Source organism: Passer domesticus, chromosome Z (assembly GCF_036417665.1).
Source record: "Passer domesticus isolate bPasDom1 chromosome Z, bPasDom1.hap1, whole genome shotgun sequence".
NCBI lineage: Eukaryota > Metazoa > Chordata > Aves > Passeriformes > Passeridae > Passer > Passer domesticus.
The window spans coordinates 35,095,985-35,109,401 of NC_087512.1; the positions used below are offsets into that span (position 1 = coordinate 35,095,985).

General features: G+C 37.9%; 1 protein-coding gene across 6 annotated transcripts in view; it reads right to left on the minus strand.

The window, feature by feature from the left end:
* The window catches only part of MLLT3 (MLLT3 super elongation complex subunit), a 117,497-nt gene that overhangs the window by 39,048 nt on the left and 65,032 nt on the right, over positions 1-13,417 (minus strand). For 5 of the 6 annotated variants that reach the window (XR_010352240.1, XM_064403066.1, XM_064403064.1 and 2 more), the window contains one exon: positions 5,625-5,744. The exons of the other annotated variant lie outside the window; for it this stretch is intronic. Coding sequence is in view for 4 of the 5 variants with exons in the window: in XM_064403066.1 (XP_064259136.1) it covers positions 5,625-5,744 (120 nt within the window). In the remaining variant the exon portion in view is untranslated. The remainder of the gene's footprint in view (positions 1-5,624; positions 5,745-13,417) is intronic. 6 annotated transcript variants of the gene reach the window in all.

Below are 13,417 nucleotides of genomic sequence, written 5' to 3' on the forward strand. Positions count from 1 at the left end.
TCATAAGACTTTTTCTGGCGTTCTTCTTTAAGATGAAAAAGAAAAAAAACACCAAACATTTTTACTATTTCCTTTGATGCAAGGCCAGCACCGAAAGTTGACTTATGAACTAATTATTAATGCTTCTAGTGTCACATCATGTTCTATCACTCCAGAGAGGTGTTGCCCTGGGGAAGAATAAAATATGTGTCATTACTAAACTAGATTGAGAAATTATCTCTCCTACTGGTCTCCTTATAGCACATATATTTTACATTTCAGAAGGAGACTCTCATTTTAGAGGTTTTCCAACAGATGAGACCTGTGGAAATGGTTTTGGGGCACAGTATTATTAAAATCAAAAGAAAGTTGAGATCTGTCTTCTTTTCAATTTTAAAAGCAGACTTTTTTTCATCTTCCTACAACATGGAAGCTGATACTTTCATAGAAATAATAGTATAAATAAGTGACACAATTATGAGATTTATTTATACACCCCTCTCACATGCTTTCTTAGAATTACCCTATCTTAAAGGCAGCCAGCCCATTGCTTTTATATCTGCATTCAGTTTCTAAGTAAAAAGACTATCTTTCCTTTTTTTCCTTAATTTCTGCAATGACCCAAAAAAACCCCAACAATGACATAGAGGAGAAGCTATAGGAACATTAAATCTGTAAGACAGAAAGAAGTCAAATTATATCCACCAGTAAATTATATCAAACCTGATGATGAACATGGGATGCTGATGGGGATGAAAAGACACTGAATATTCCTATCATGTACCATGTATCAGCATAGATCTTAATAACAATTAGAATGTACTTTCAAACCATTTTCTTATTAGAATCTGACAGTGTGTTTAAATGTTTCTTTCTATCTTATTAAGTGTTACAAGAAGTAAGAGTAAATTCAATAAAATAAACACTCTTTTCTCAACACTCTTTTCATGTGAAAAACTGGGATTGTGGGGTTTTGACAGATAATATATCTGCATACCATAGCTTACATTTGTGTATTCAACAAATATTGAAGCAACTCAATGTTAGCCTTTGATATGTTGCATAACAAAGAGTGTGCAAAAGAATAATACAGGTACATAGGCATGTCAAAATGCCTGCAGATGTCATCTTCAGCCAAGTAACACCATGTACATACAGTACCTCAAGATATATAGTACTGCTCTAGGAAAAAGGCTAACATATCCTTCAAAATATGTATTTTAGAAAGCACAATAAAAATCTAAAATTTATCAGCAAATAAAACCTGTGCTACTCTGATTGTTATACTCAACTCCTGCTCATATTTTGGCCAACACAGCTCATGCTAAGGCCCGAGATGCATTCTGGGAGCATACAGAACATACTGTAGGCAGGACAGGTGACCAGAATAGCTAACGGGCCATTATGCTGTCGTGATCACCTGGAAATTGCTATCTACTGCAGCCATCATCTTTGCCAGTTTCACCACCATCTTCTAACTTACAGGAAGTACATAAACCATACCTCCAATCTGGAAAACATCACCTTATCAAAAAAAAGCCAAACTTTTGAAGTTGCTCCCCCACCAGCTGGACTGCTCAGGCTTTCAGGCCTCCCACTGTGAAACAGGATATGCCACACTGTGACAAAGGAGGAAGGATCAGCACCCTCACACTCAGCTAGATACCTTTATTTTTTTATGGAACCCAAGTGTATGGATTAAGAGTTACAGGTTATAAACTAAGAAACTTTGTGATTTGGGAGGTAAATTCACTTTATAGACTAATCTGGGCAATGGGAACCAACTGTTTGTTGTGGTTTTGTATTTCTTAATGAGCTCATGAAATTAAGTTTAAATCACAGAGTACATTGTCCTGTAAATTTGAGAGACACAAATAGACTGTGATAGCTGCTCAGTAGGTAACATAATTGCAGATTAAAACACTTGTGTAACTACAGGTGAAAAAATGATGCTGAACTGTATATGTTACAGACCTGGGTTCACACCACAAAATGGAATTCCTAATTTGTTTTAATGTGAGATTGAATAAGCAGTAACTTCTGGAAACCATTGCAAACCTCAACTGCTGACAGATGTTAATAACCTAACTAAGAAATTGAACACTTGGGAGGGGTGGGGGAAGCAGAGGGGCAGGGGCAGTTCATTATATTTTATGAAGTCATTAAATTGAGCACATTGGCATAGCCTTGTCAGTCTACTGCACTCTGAGTTTAGACTACAGATTTAGTACTAGAGATCATAAAAATGTGCATTACTTTAATTTCTAATTTAAAAATGTTACGCCTATTGAAATAATGTGTTCATATTAAGCCAATGGACTAGAATTAGTCTCAAGTATGTCTGTTGCTCTCAAGAGAAAAAGAGGAAAAATATCTAAAAGTAATTCCTTCATCAAGCAAACTCAGATTTCTGTTGAATATAAACTTGTTTATTACTAAATAGAAATACTAGCTGATTTAGGGGTGGAGGGGAGGGGGGCAAAAAAACTGAGAAAGAAAACCACAACATTTTGAGAGCCTCCAAAAATACTCTGGGGTAGAAGATGAATTTACCTGCTTTCCGCAAAAATCCCAGCCCACCAAACAGTTATGATCAATGACATCAGAATTATCAGAGGCAGAAGGAGAAGTACAAAGCTATTACTGGTTTAACAGTGAAGGCTAACTGGGGGAGTTTTTTCTGGTCACACACAGGAATAAAAACTTTTGTTTTCTTTGCTTATAAAATAAATCTCATTTCTCTACAGATGATACTACAGTTATTTGCAAAAGACATAGTCATCCCCCTGAAAAACCTAACCAAGCTGCTTCTCTATTTTGTCCATGCAATATTTATATAATGCAAACAGGCATAGCAGCAGCACTGATTTAGACCCATACAAGTATCTGTAGCCAGCCTGCAGCTATTCTTACATTCTGAAGAAATGCACAAAGTAAAATTTTTCATACATTTCTGCCCGACATCTGTACTTCCAAGATTAAAGCTTTGGTTTAGAATCAAAACACTGGGGCTCACTAATACCACCTCCATTAAATTAAGTGAAAAAAATTTTAAAAATCACTTTAGACATACAAATATCTCTATTTAATACATATTTCAGAAGAGAATGTGATAGAAAGCAAACTGACCGTTGTCTCTTACTTCATACTTCAACAATACCTTATTGTATTTTTCGTAAGTAAATGCTAAACCAAGAATAACATTTTGTTGCACTGGTTTGGTTTTTTTTTTGTTGTTGTTACTTAAATTCTTATCTAACCACACTGTTTATATGGTACTTTGCAGTGGCAAACAGATAAGCATACGGTTCTGGTTTTTCCACACTCAAAGTTTAAAACAGACCTCAAAGTTAACTGTGGTATTCACAGACAAAACAAACCAAAACTAGGCCAAGCACATCAAAGGCCTATTCCTGTAGCAGAAAAATCCCGAAGTCACCTAGTACAGACATCTGGAGTACACTTTTGCATCTGGGACAAGCAACTTATGCCCAAGAACTACTAAGACTTTCCTTCAGCTCTTATTCTAGAGGCATACTTAAGTGAAATCTGGACACTGAAGTTGTTCCATCACTGGGGTTACTCCAAATGACAAAACCAAAAATCTATTTGTACATTGGCTGGAATTTTCCTACATTCCAACCAGAACAAAAGACCAAAATTCAAGGCTTTTCAGCTCCAAGAACTTGTAACAAAAACCCCAAACTTAACCTTGGATTTAGTGTAACAGTAATCTTATGTTTCCATTTCTCAATAATAGCTTATAATTCTCAGCAAGGCAGATATTTATGAGATAAAAGGACAACTGTTCATAAGTGTTTTCCAAGTTGGACAGGGTAAAGCAACGACTGCTAGGGGAGAGAAAAAAATCAAATATCCACATGGACTGACAAAAACCAGTGTTTTGATAAAACACCTGTCCTCACTATTAAAAATTCTATGGATGGAATCCTGAAATGTGATGCATGTCTAACCTCCTCAGGTTAGACTCATATAGCTGTACAGTACAGGCCGAACTCTCTGTAGATGTTGGAGTTGCTTCAGCAAAAAATTAAAGATTTCAAGCAATAGTTTGTACGGATGAGTGCAGCAAATACACACTTCACCTTCCCTCACTCCACACTTGCCAATTTTCCACATCAGATGGAAGTTTACTGTCTAAATACAGTTTAGAAAATGACTTCCCAGGTTTACACTTGCTTACAAAAAACTGAGATTCAAGACTTACCATAGTGTACGGTTACCTAGGCAGGGAATTAGTACAGGATTCAGTATCATGCCAATACCTCTTTGAAGTCCTTCTAGAGGTGTTTGGGTTGCTTATTAACCTACTAGCCTCAGCATACCTGCTTTGACATGGAAAGCAAGGCATGAGTGAATCAACATTACAGCTGATGCTTTAGAAGTGATTGCAAAATGAACTCTAGAGACCTACCTACCAGCACCTCAAGACTCCCTATTACAGATGGTCAAGTGTCAGAGAAACTCATGTGTGGTACCCAATCAGATGGAGATACATCCTAGTATAACCAGCAGCACCTTGCTTCAGCACCACGTGTACCCAGCTTCTTTCCTTTGAGGCATTAAACAGTCATTTCAGCATGCCAAAATAAGGACCTTCAGTTTAATCATCAGATTATACCTCAGCATCTCATTAGGAAAATAACCATACTTCCATATATTTTTTAAATGTTGCAAGATCACCTTCATTAGAGATTGTGAAGCACTAATGTACAATGCACACCAGACAGAGACATGTCAAAGAACATTTCTTGCCTGCTCTTGCTATTATGTATCCCTACTATCTTCAGCATACCCTTAATTCATTTTCTGACAATTCTTGCAAGGTACAAGATTTGGCACAGAGTGAACATGAAAGTTATTAATAAAAATGGGTATTGCCCTTTTAAGTACATGCACTGCAAGATTAAGTGACATACTTCAAATCTACAAGGTACTACAAAAGAAAATGAAAAGCCTAAAACAATTTAACAGAATGGAGAAAAAGCTTGCATTGCATTTCTTATGTGAATAAACAACAACATACTCCTTTATTTTCCCATACCATTAGCTCATTTTGTCAAGAAATCATCTGCTATTTCAGAAAGGTCCATTTGTATTACTCAGGAGGTTCCCTGGCTATACCTTTTTACTACATTTTAAACTGGGAATTCAAAATTTGATGTCCTAGAGACTAACGACACATTGCTTTCTTTGAAACATCTAGGAAAGAATTAACCTTGAATTTAAACAAAACTAAAAATCCTAAAGAACACCACTTCAAGTCTACACAATTATCCTGAAAAACTATTAATAAATGAAATTATTATTATTATTATAGTATGATCTCACATTCTTTACATTTCCACTGATCATACTTCCATCACTGTAATCCTCCAACTCTACAAGATACCATTACAACTTCTTCTGGAACAAGAGTAAAACAACTGTACAAGTAAGAAAACCAGAGAACTGTCACTAGCAGCCGTTCTCACAGCCATCCTGAGCAAAGAAATGTCAAGAGCTGCTATCACTGGCCTAGCAATTAAAACATTGCAAAAAACACGTAGAATTTTTAAAAAATTAATTTAATTGTCAGGAGAAGCACTTTTGGCTCAACTATCTTCTAGCGAAATTAGTCTCACCTTTGGCCCATGAGATGATTTCTTCTTCGCTTCAGAAAAAGACAGAGAGTTACTGGGAAGGCTGGGGAGATGAAGGCTCTGCCCTGAAGAAAACGATGTGCCATCTGACATTACCATCATCTGTTGTAAGAGGGAAAGCATGTCAGTAAAACATTACCACAAGAACAAAGTCTCACCTGCCTAGAAAATCACACTGGTAGGAGAAGTCCAACAAACAATATCCATGTTTCTTCTGAAGAGGAGGCAGTTTAATGAAATCACACTGATAATCAATAATTCATTTTCCCCCAAAAGAGTCTGGTTTTTCCCATGATATTAACTGGTAAGCAATCTCCCTGCCTGCATCCTGACCCATGAGCCTTCCCAATCTATCCTCTCTCCCTGCCCCGAGAGGCAGAGGAGGAAGAGTGAGTGACCAAGCATCTTACCCAAGGTTAACCCACCACAAAGACACACTGTAAAAACAGATTAAGGTTTTAAAGTAAAAGCAGTATGTTTATAACTTCAGCTTCTAACGTCAGACTTCTGTGTTACCTAGAGTACAGTAAACTGTGTGACCGGTAAGCAAGCACAGAGTTTGCTGTTAAGAGGGTCTAGCTCCCTTTCTTGATTTTAAAGACTTAAGTACAAACAGATCATTTCTAGAAAGCACAAGTAAATCAGCTACTGCTGAGCAGTTACCTGACATGTAAAGATTATTCTGTCTGCCTCTGGGAAACCCAGTTAAGATTCTGTCCTCTGCTACACTACTGCTGTGTCTGGATTTTATGATTCCTACTACAGCCATTCATTTATCTATTGTTTCAAGGCCCTAAATGCTAGAGACAGCTTACCTGTCTGACAAACCCTGCAAAGCTGGAAAGAAGATTTAGAGCTCTACACCTGCAAGGAAACATGTCTCTCTTCCCAAGGTTCCCATGCACGAAGTGACACTGGTTTTGTGGATATCCTATGTGTTTATCCTTGCCTCTTCAAAACATCCTCTGACTCAGGGGGCAGGAATGAGCTGACCCATCACACACCTCATATACATTACATTAAAATACTGGGAAATCAAGGACATAGGTATGCATATTCCAATGTTACCTCTCCAAGTCAGGATGATATTTTATTGCATACAGGTTCCTGAAGACAGGCTTTCAATTTAAAAAAAAAAATAAATTATTTAAACACCTCTAAAAATTAATCTCGTTGCAGACCCCTTTGCTCAAAAGATACATGGTAGATTGAGGAATATGAAGAGACACGTCCAGGTAATAATTTTTTTTTCATCAGCCTGCTTTCAACACTGTAGCTAGATGGCAAAGGCAGAGGAAGAAGGCAATTAAGCTGTTCTAAACCAGAGTCTGCCAAAAGCCAAAGCTCTGAAAAAATCATCTGTCCAAAAGCAACGACATTCTTCTTGCAATAATGGCATTTTTGATTGTAATTAGTTATTGTGAATCACAATAAGTGATCCTTTAGCAGGAGAAAGGTCTTTTTATCTCAATTTGCCAAGGTGTTTAGTTGCATTAAGCTCAGCTGAATACAAGAGAAGGCACAAGCTAACAAAAACAATCAGCCAGTTGGAAAATCTATAGGCACATGTGCATACCATAAACCTGGGCAACAGGTAGAGAAAATGCATGTATTTAGCATTACTTTCCCTCACAGAAAATGTCAAATGGGTGTTGAATAGTATTGTTCTTTAAGTCAAACTCTGCAGTATTTTTAAAGCCACAAATTTAATAGAATGTATCATTTGCATAAAATCAAAGTCATTCAGAAATAAAGCGAAGTTACTTATTAATTACAGAGTTTAAGTAGATATTTTATTGCCCAAAATAATTTTGTTCATATATTCATATGACAAAAATATGCAAATCCATGTAGAAGAAAAATTTAGTCAGGAGAATCAGGGTTTGCCCTACCCTGAAATTAAAACCAAAAAAACAAAAACTCTGCCAGAAATTCTTTCTCCTAGTGTTGGAAGCTGCCATTTTCTCCCCAAAGCATAGAAGCCTGATCCACTGAAACAAACTTATTGAGGTTTAATCACTGCACAAATTTTCTTTTTAAAATTCAGAAACATTACAGTTTGGAAATATTCATATATTCATGATTGTACACAAGCATTCTTAGAAAGCTGACTTTTTTTTCCAAAGTGTAGGGAATTTAAGATATCTCAGTTTCTGGCAAGTATTTGGATCATTAACAGTCTCCATATTACAGACTGTTTCAAACAGGATGACAGTCTACAGAAAGATTTAGAGGGATGGAATGAACCATGTGAGGAATTAATACCATGTGAGGTCTGATTCGGCAAATCTGGTTACATGCAGGAGAAAATAAATCCTGTAGTGGTTTTGGAAAATAAAATCTGGACATACCAAACCATGAACCCTAAAAACACTAAAAAATAAAACTAAAAATTTCAGTGTACTGAATCCTGCAGATGTTATTTCATGATAAATCATTACAAAAAATAGCAACTGTAAATTCAAAATTTTAATGTGATTAACAATGCATGCAGTTAAGACAGACTACAGACTATACCATATTTAAAGCTGACAAGAAAATGACAAGAGACCATAAAGTGTCATGTAAAATTAGCTCTTTGGCCCCTATGATAAAAAATGCACACTTCTCTTCCGAAAAGATTTCTGACAGAAGAAGTATATGTGCCTCCTTAAGCCCATTATAACACTAAAAAAAAAAAAAAAAAATTACTTCAACCTCTCAAAAAAAGATGTTAATATTAGCACTAAATAACATCCAATATGTTTGTTTTCTTTGTCAAGATCATCTATGTAGAAAGCCCCTATATTATCAACACCTTTTTGAATTAATATGCATTTCCATTTTGGCTAAATTTAGGGAAGTGACAACTATACATCCAATTTAAGTTACTGGAAGACCTCAGCTGACAGAATTACATAAATTTCTGCAGTGGGTAGCTGCCCTTTGTCCAGGCATTAGTCAAACACAGAATCACAGGCTCATGCACTTCTGCCAGCTTTCAGAGCAAGTCCTTTTTTCACATTGCTTCTAGCACACTGGCAACACACACTGCTTGACTGTGGGAATATCTACGTATGTGCCTCTATTAAACCAAGGCTACACCAAAGATGGAAAAGGTGGGAATGAGCATACCACAGCCAGACACTACTGCATCAAGAATGCAAGCTCACTGGTAGCATAGCAGTAACTCTCCAGCACAGCCTATATAAACTTTTTTCCTCCTTCCTGCATTGCAATTACCCTGCTGCCTTACAGCTTACACCTAGAGATACAGCTCAAGAGAGGGGATGCTGTAGCCTGTGCTTCAGCCAGGCAGCAAAGGACACCTGCAGCTGGTACTTGGCTGGACCCACAATGAATCACTTCAGTGGCAAAAGTCAGGAACATGACTGATTCTTCTTGGTCCCTTCTAAAGTCAACAGCTAAGTGGGATCAGCCAGACTGGTGGAATAAGACATTGACTGATATCAATGAAGCAAGGTGAGACAACAGCAGTCACTAAACAAGTCAATTTAAACAACCATATAACCACACTCTGAATTCACCAGTATGCAAAAAAATGAACTTCTAGTTACAGTTTTGCTGTTCCCTCAAAGATTTTGCTTGACTTTATTTAGCAGAGATTTAGCTAATCTCAAAGCTTGTCTTTCATGGGGCAAATGGTAACAGTAATACAGCGCGTAAAAGTAGGGCATTAGTTGGGCTTGCCCACAAATATTTTAAGTGTTTTTTAAAAGTGAGCTTTAGGAGACCTGGTACTGGATAAGCACCAGAAAGATGGCCAAGGGAGAACAGTTGGTTTCATAGTTTAATACCAGGGTATAAATAACACAGAAACAGCAGAATAGGCTGTATGGAGAAACATGTGACGGGAGGTGATTGTCCCACTCTACTCTGCAGGTGTAACCTCATCTTGAGTCCTGCATGCAGCTGTGGCACCTCAGCACAACAAGGACATCATTAGACTACTCAAGAGTGTACAGAAGAGGGCAACCAGCAGGGTGAGAGGCAGTTGACATCACTTGACTTGTTCAGCTTGAGAACAGAAGGCTGAGGGATGACTCCACTGCAGCCCACAACTTCCTCAAAGGGGGGCTGATGATCCCTCTCACATAATCTAACTGCTCTGCTGGTACTAATACCTTGCCTCTAGTTCACCAACAACTCACTTCACTATCCTTCAGCTGTTGAGCTTGCATTTAAAAACTTTGTCTACCAGTTGCTTGAAATGAAAAACAACATTTTCCCCACAATCAGTGCATAGAGAAGATCCACTGAAATTCACACTATTGTGTAGGAATTATCAACCTGAAGTGACCACTATCCATAACATCCGAACTGCTGGCAACTTAGAAGCATAGAACGGTTTGGTTGGAAGGGACATTAAAGATCATCCTGTTCCATTCCCCCTGCTGTGGGCAGGGACACATTTCACTACATCCGGTTGTTCAAACTGCCATCCCAACTCCAAGGAATGGGGAAACCACAACTTCTCTGGGCAACTTGTTCCAGTGCCTCCTCACCATCAGAGTAAATAATGTCTTCCTAATATCTAAACTTACTCTCAGTTTGAAGCCATTCTCCCTTATCTTAACAATACCTGCCCTTGTACAGTTTCTCTCAGGGTATTTCTAAGGACATTCCAATCTGCTACTCAAGACATGCTCTGGAAAGAAAAACTGCCATGCATTTAATTAAAGTAGTTCTATGTACTTCTGAAAAAAGGAATAAATCAGTGAACAACTGTGGACTACCAATTACCATAATATAATCAGGAACCTTCCTCCACTATTCCTCTTCCAGCAATTCGGGGAAAACTATGAAATTGCCATACCTAGTGAATCATAATAGCTTGTACTAAACCTACTAACAACTGACTCTGAAGTTTCCTTACAAAAAAGAAAAAATTGACCTTTTGGAGATAACATTTATCTACCAATACATGCTTGAAAACTTGGAGTACCTGTGTACCCAACAAGAAAAACTCACCTTCAAAACAAAACCTTGCTTTTCATGTCCTTATAACATGAGGAATGTGGAACAATCTTAAAATGTTCTATGGAAAGCTGATCTTCTTTTATTGCCCATTACTACAAACGCACACAATTGCAAGGTGCTGCACCTGGGCCAGGGCAACCTCTAATACCAGTCTAGGCTGTGGGATGAACAGACAGAGATGGAGAGCAGCCCTGGGGAGAAGGACTTGGGGGTGCTGGGGGATGAGAGGCTGGACATGACCCAGCAATGAGCACTCCCAGCCCAGAAAGCCAAACATATCCTGGGCTGCATCCAAAGCAGCGTGGGCAGCAGGGCCAGGGAGGGGATTCTGCCCCTCTGCTCTGCTGAGAGCCAACTTGCAGGGCTGCATCAGCTCTGGGGTCCCAGCACAGGAAGGACATGAAACCGATGGAGCAACTCCGCAGGAGGGACACCAACATGGTTAGAGGAATGAAGCACTGTTCTTATGAGGACAAGCTGAAAGAGTTGGGACTGTTCAGCTTGGAGAAGAGAAGCTCAGGGAAGATTTTATAGCAGCCTTTCAGTAGCTAAAGCAGGGCTTTACGAGAACTGGAGGATGACTTTTTAGCAGGTCCTGTTGCAACAGGACAAGGGATAGTAGTTGGAAACTTAAATAGGGTAAATTTAGACTAGCTATAACAATGTAATTTTTTTCAACGAGGGTGGTGAACCACTGGAACACACTGCACTGAGATGTAGTGAACACCCCATCCCTGGGAACACTGAAGGTCGAGGGGATGGGGCTCTGAGCAGCATGATCTAGTTGGAGATGCCCCTGCCCACTAGATAACCTGTAAAGGCTCTTTCCAACTGCAACTATTTTATGACTGTGCCAACCCTGATGCATAGGAGTCACAGATCTACCACCGCCCATATATATTTACTCAGGAACTGTGTGAGCTGTCACAGGTCCAGACCAATACAATTTCCTTATTAATGCACACTAGAGCTCCTGCAGGTGAATGAGCCACTATCAAAAATCTGTTGTCTGTCCCTAGCTTTTCATTTTCCTGAATGAAAGGAGGCCATCGATGAAGCTGCAATAATCAGATCCACACCAAGCTATCTGTTACAGTTTAATTTACCAAGCTGCTCATCAAAGAACATGCTCATACAGTATATTCAGCACAGGCAGTGAGCTTTACCACAGTGTGCTGCAGAAAAATTCCAACAGCATTTTCAGTAAAAACTACAAGACACCTGTTAGAATTCTAGGCAAAATGAACCATTACTACAACATTTCTGCAGCACTCATCATTAGTTATACTCATCATGCATCAGTAGCAGATAACTGGACCTCTTTGGCTCTGGGTCGCCACACCCTGTTATCATTTTACAGTGACTAACAGGTTCCTACACATCACTTTTTTCAAAATTAAAGAGTTGGGGGGAAAGTAGTAATGATTTTAAATGACCACTGCAATACTAATACCTAAAGTCATGATGATGAAAAAACAGCATAGACCCCAGCATGAGCTACACAACGTGGGCATGTGGACCTGTATTTTGAAATTCCAGACGGTAACACACTGCTAAGAAAAAACCTAGCGGTCATACAAGTCCCATTAAGGCTGAAGTTCCAAAATATAAATCATTAGCTAAAAATATAGTAATCCTGAACAACTATTATTTATATTTAAAGCAATATTTTAAAAAATGTTAAAATTTTACTTTGCTTCTAAGTCAAGCAATATGTAGTTCAAGAAAATTCAATTACCTAAATATAAAAAGCACAAGATCAAAGATAATCCCTTCCCTAGAGCAGCATTACACCTAAGGCTGGTTCTGGGTAGAAGCCAGCTATTCAAACCGATACAGAGGAATTTGTCAGGAAATAGGGAGGATGGTGAAAAGAGGGAAATCCCCACAATTTAATCTTCATTACATGGATTATGAACATCTTTTAAAACTGGCACTATGCAGACATCCCAACTGACTGAAAAGACATTTCTCAAACATAAAACCACAAAGACATGAAAAAACCTCAAACAACAGAATGCAGTGGGTTTTGGCAAAACCTACATTTTTACCTTGATAATTTCTCTAAAAATTGCATCCCTCTCAGAATAAGTCTTTGTCTCTCCCACTTATTAACAGATTAACTGTCTTTAAGAAAAGAGCTGTCTTGTTACAGAAGCAGTGTTCTTATATTTCCTAACGAATTTTAAAGAAAGCAACAATAAAGGACTCATCTGTTACTAAATAGAATAATTTCTACTCCAAAAGTCACCTATTTCTTGCATCCTGTAAACATAAAACCTCAAACCATTAACAGGCCTTTGCATTTGTAATGAAGTAGTGAATTTTACTATTTTGCCCACCGTGTTAACTGCTCTCTAAGGGGTAGAGAAAGGTCTTTTCCTTTTAGGAAAGAAAAGTCAACTATTAAATTTTGTCTATACACTTCTGGATTAAACAACTGATTTTGAATCTCCTGCCAAAAAGGCAGAAATATTTAACTTCCAATTAAACTTGCAAATACAAATATTTTTGTTTATGCATCTGCAGCTATGAGAGAGAGGCAGTATCAAACTATCGTAATGTAGACTGAAAATATTTTCACTACTTTTTCCTGTAAGAATTGAAATTAAGTTATTTGTAACATCATATTCAAACAAGTGATGCCTGAGCAAATCTTTTTTTTCCAGTGGCAAAATTTAATTCTAAAATGTTAGGCAGCTATCATTCAGCATCTTCAAAATTAATTTATTTTTACTAGCTCACTAAACAGACTAGATGTAATTTTCAATATTGTCTTGCAATTGAAAAAATTG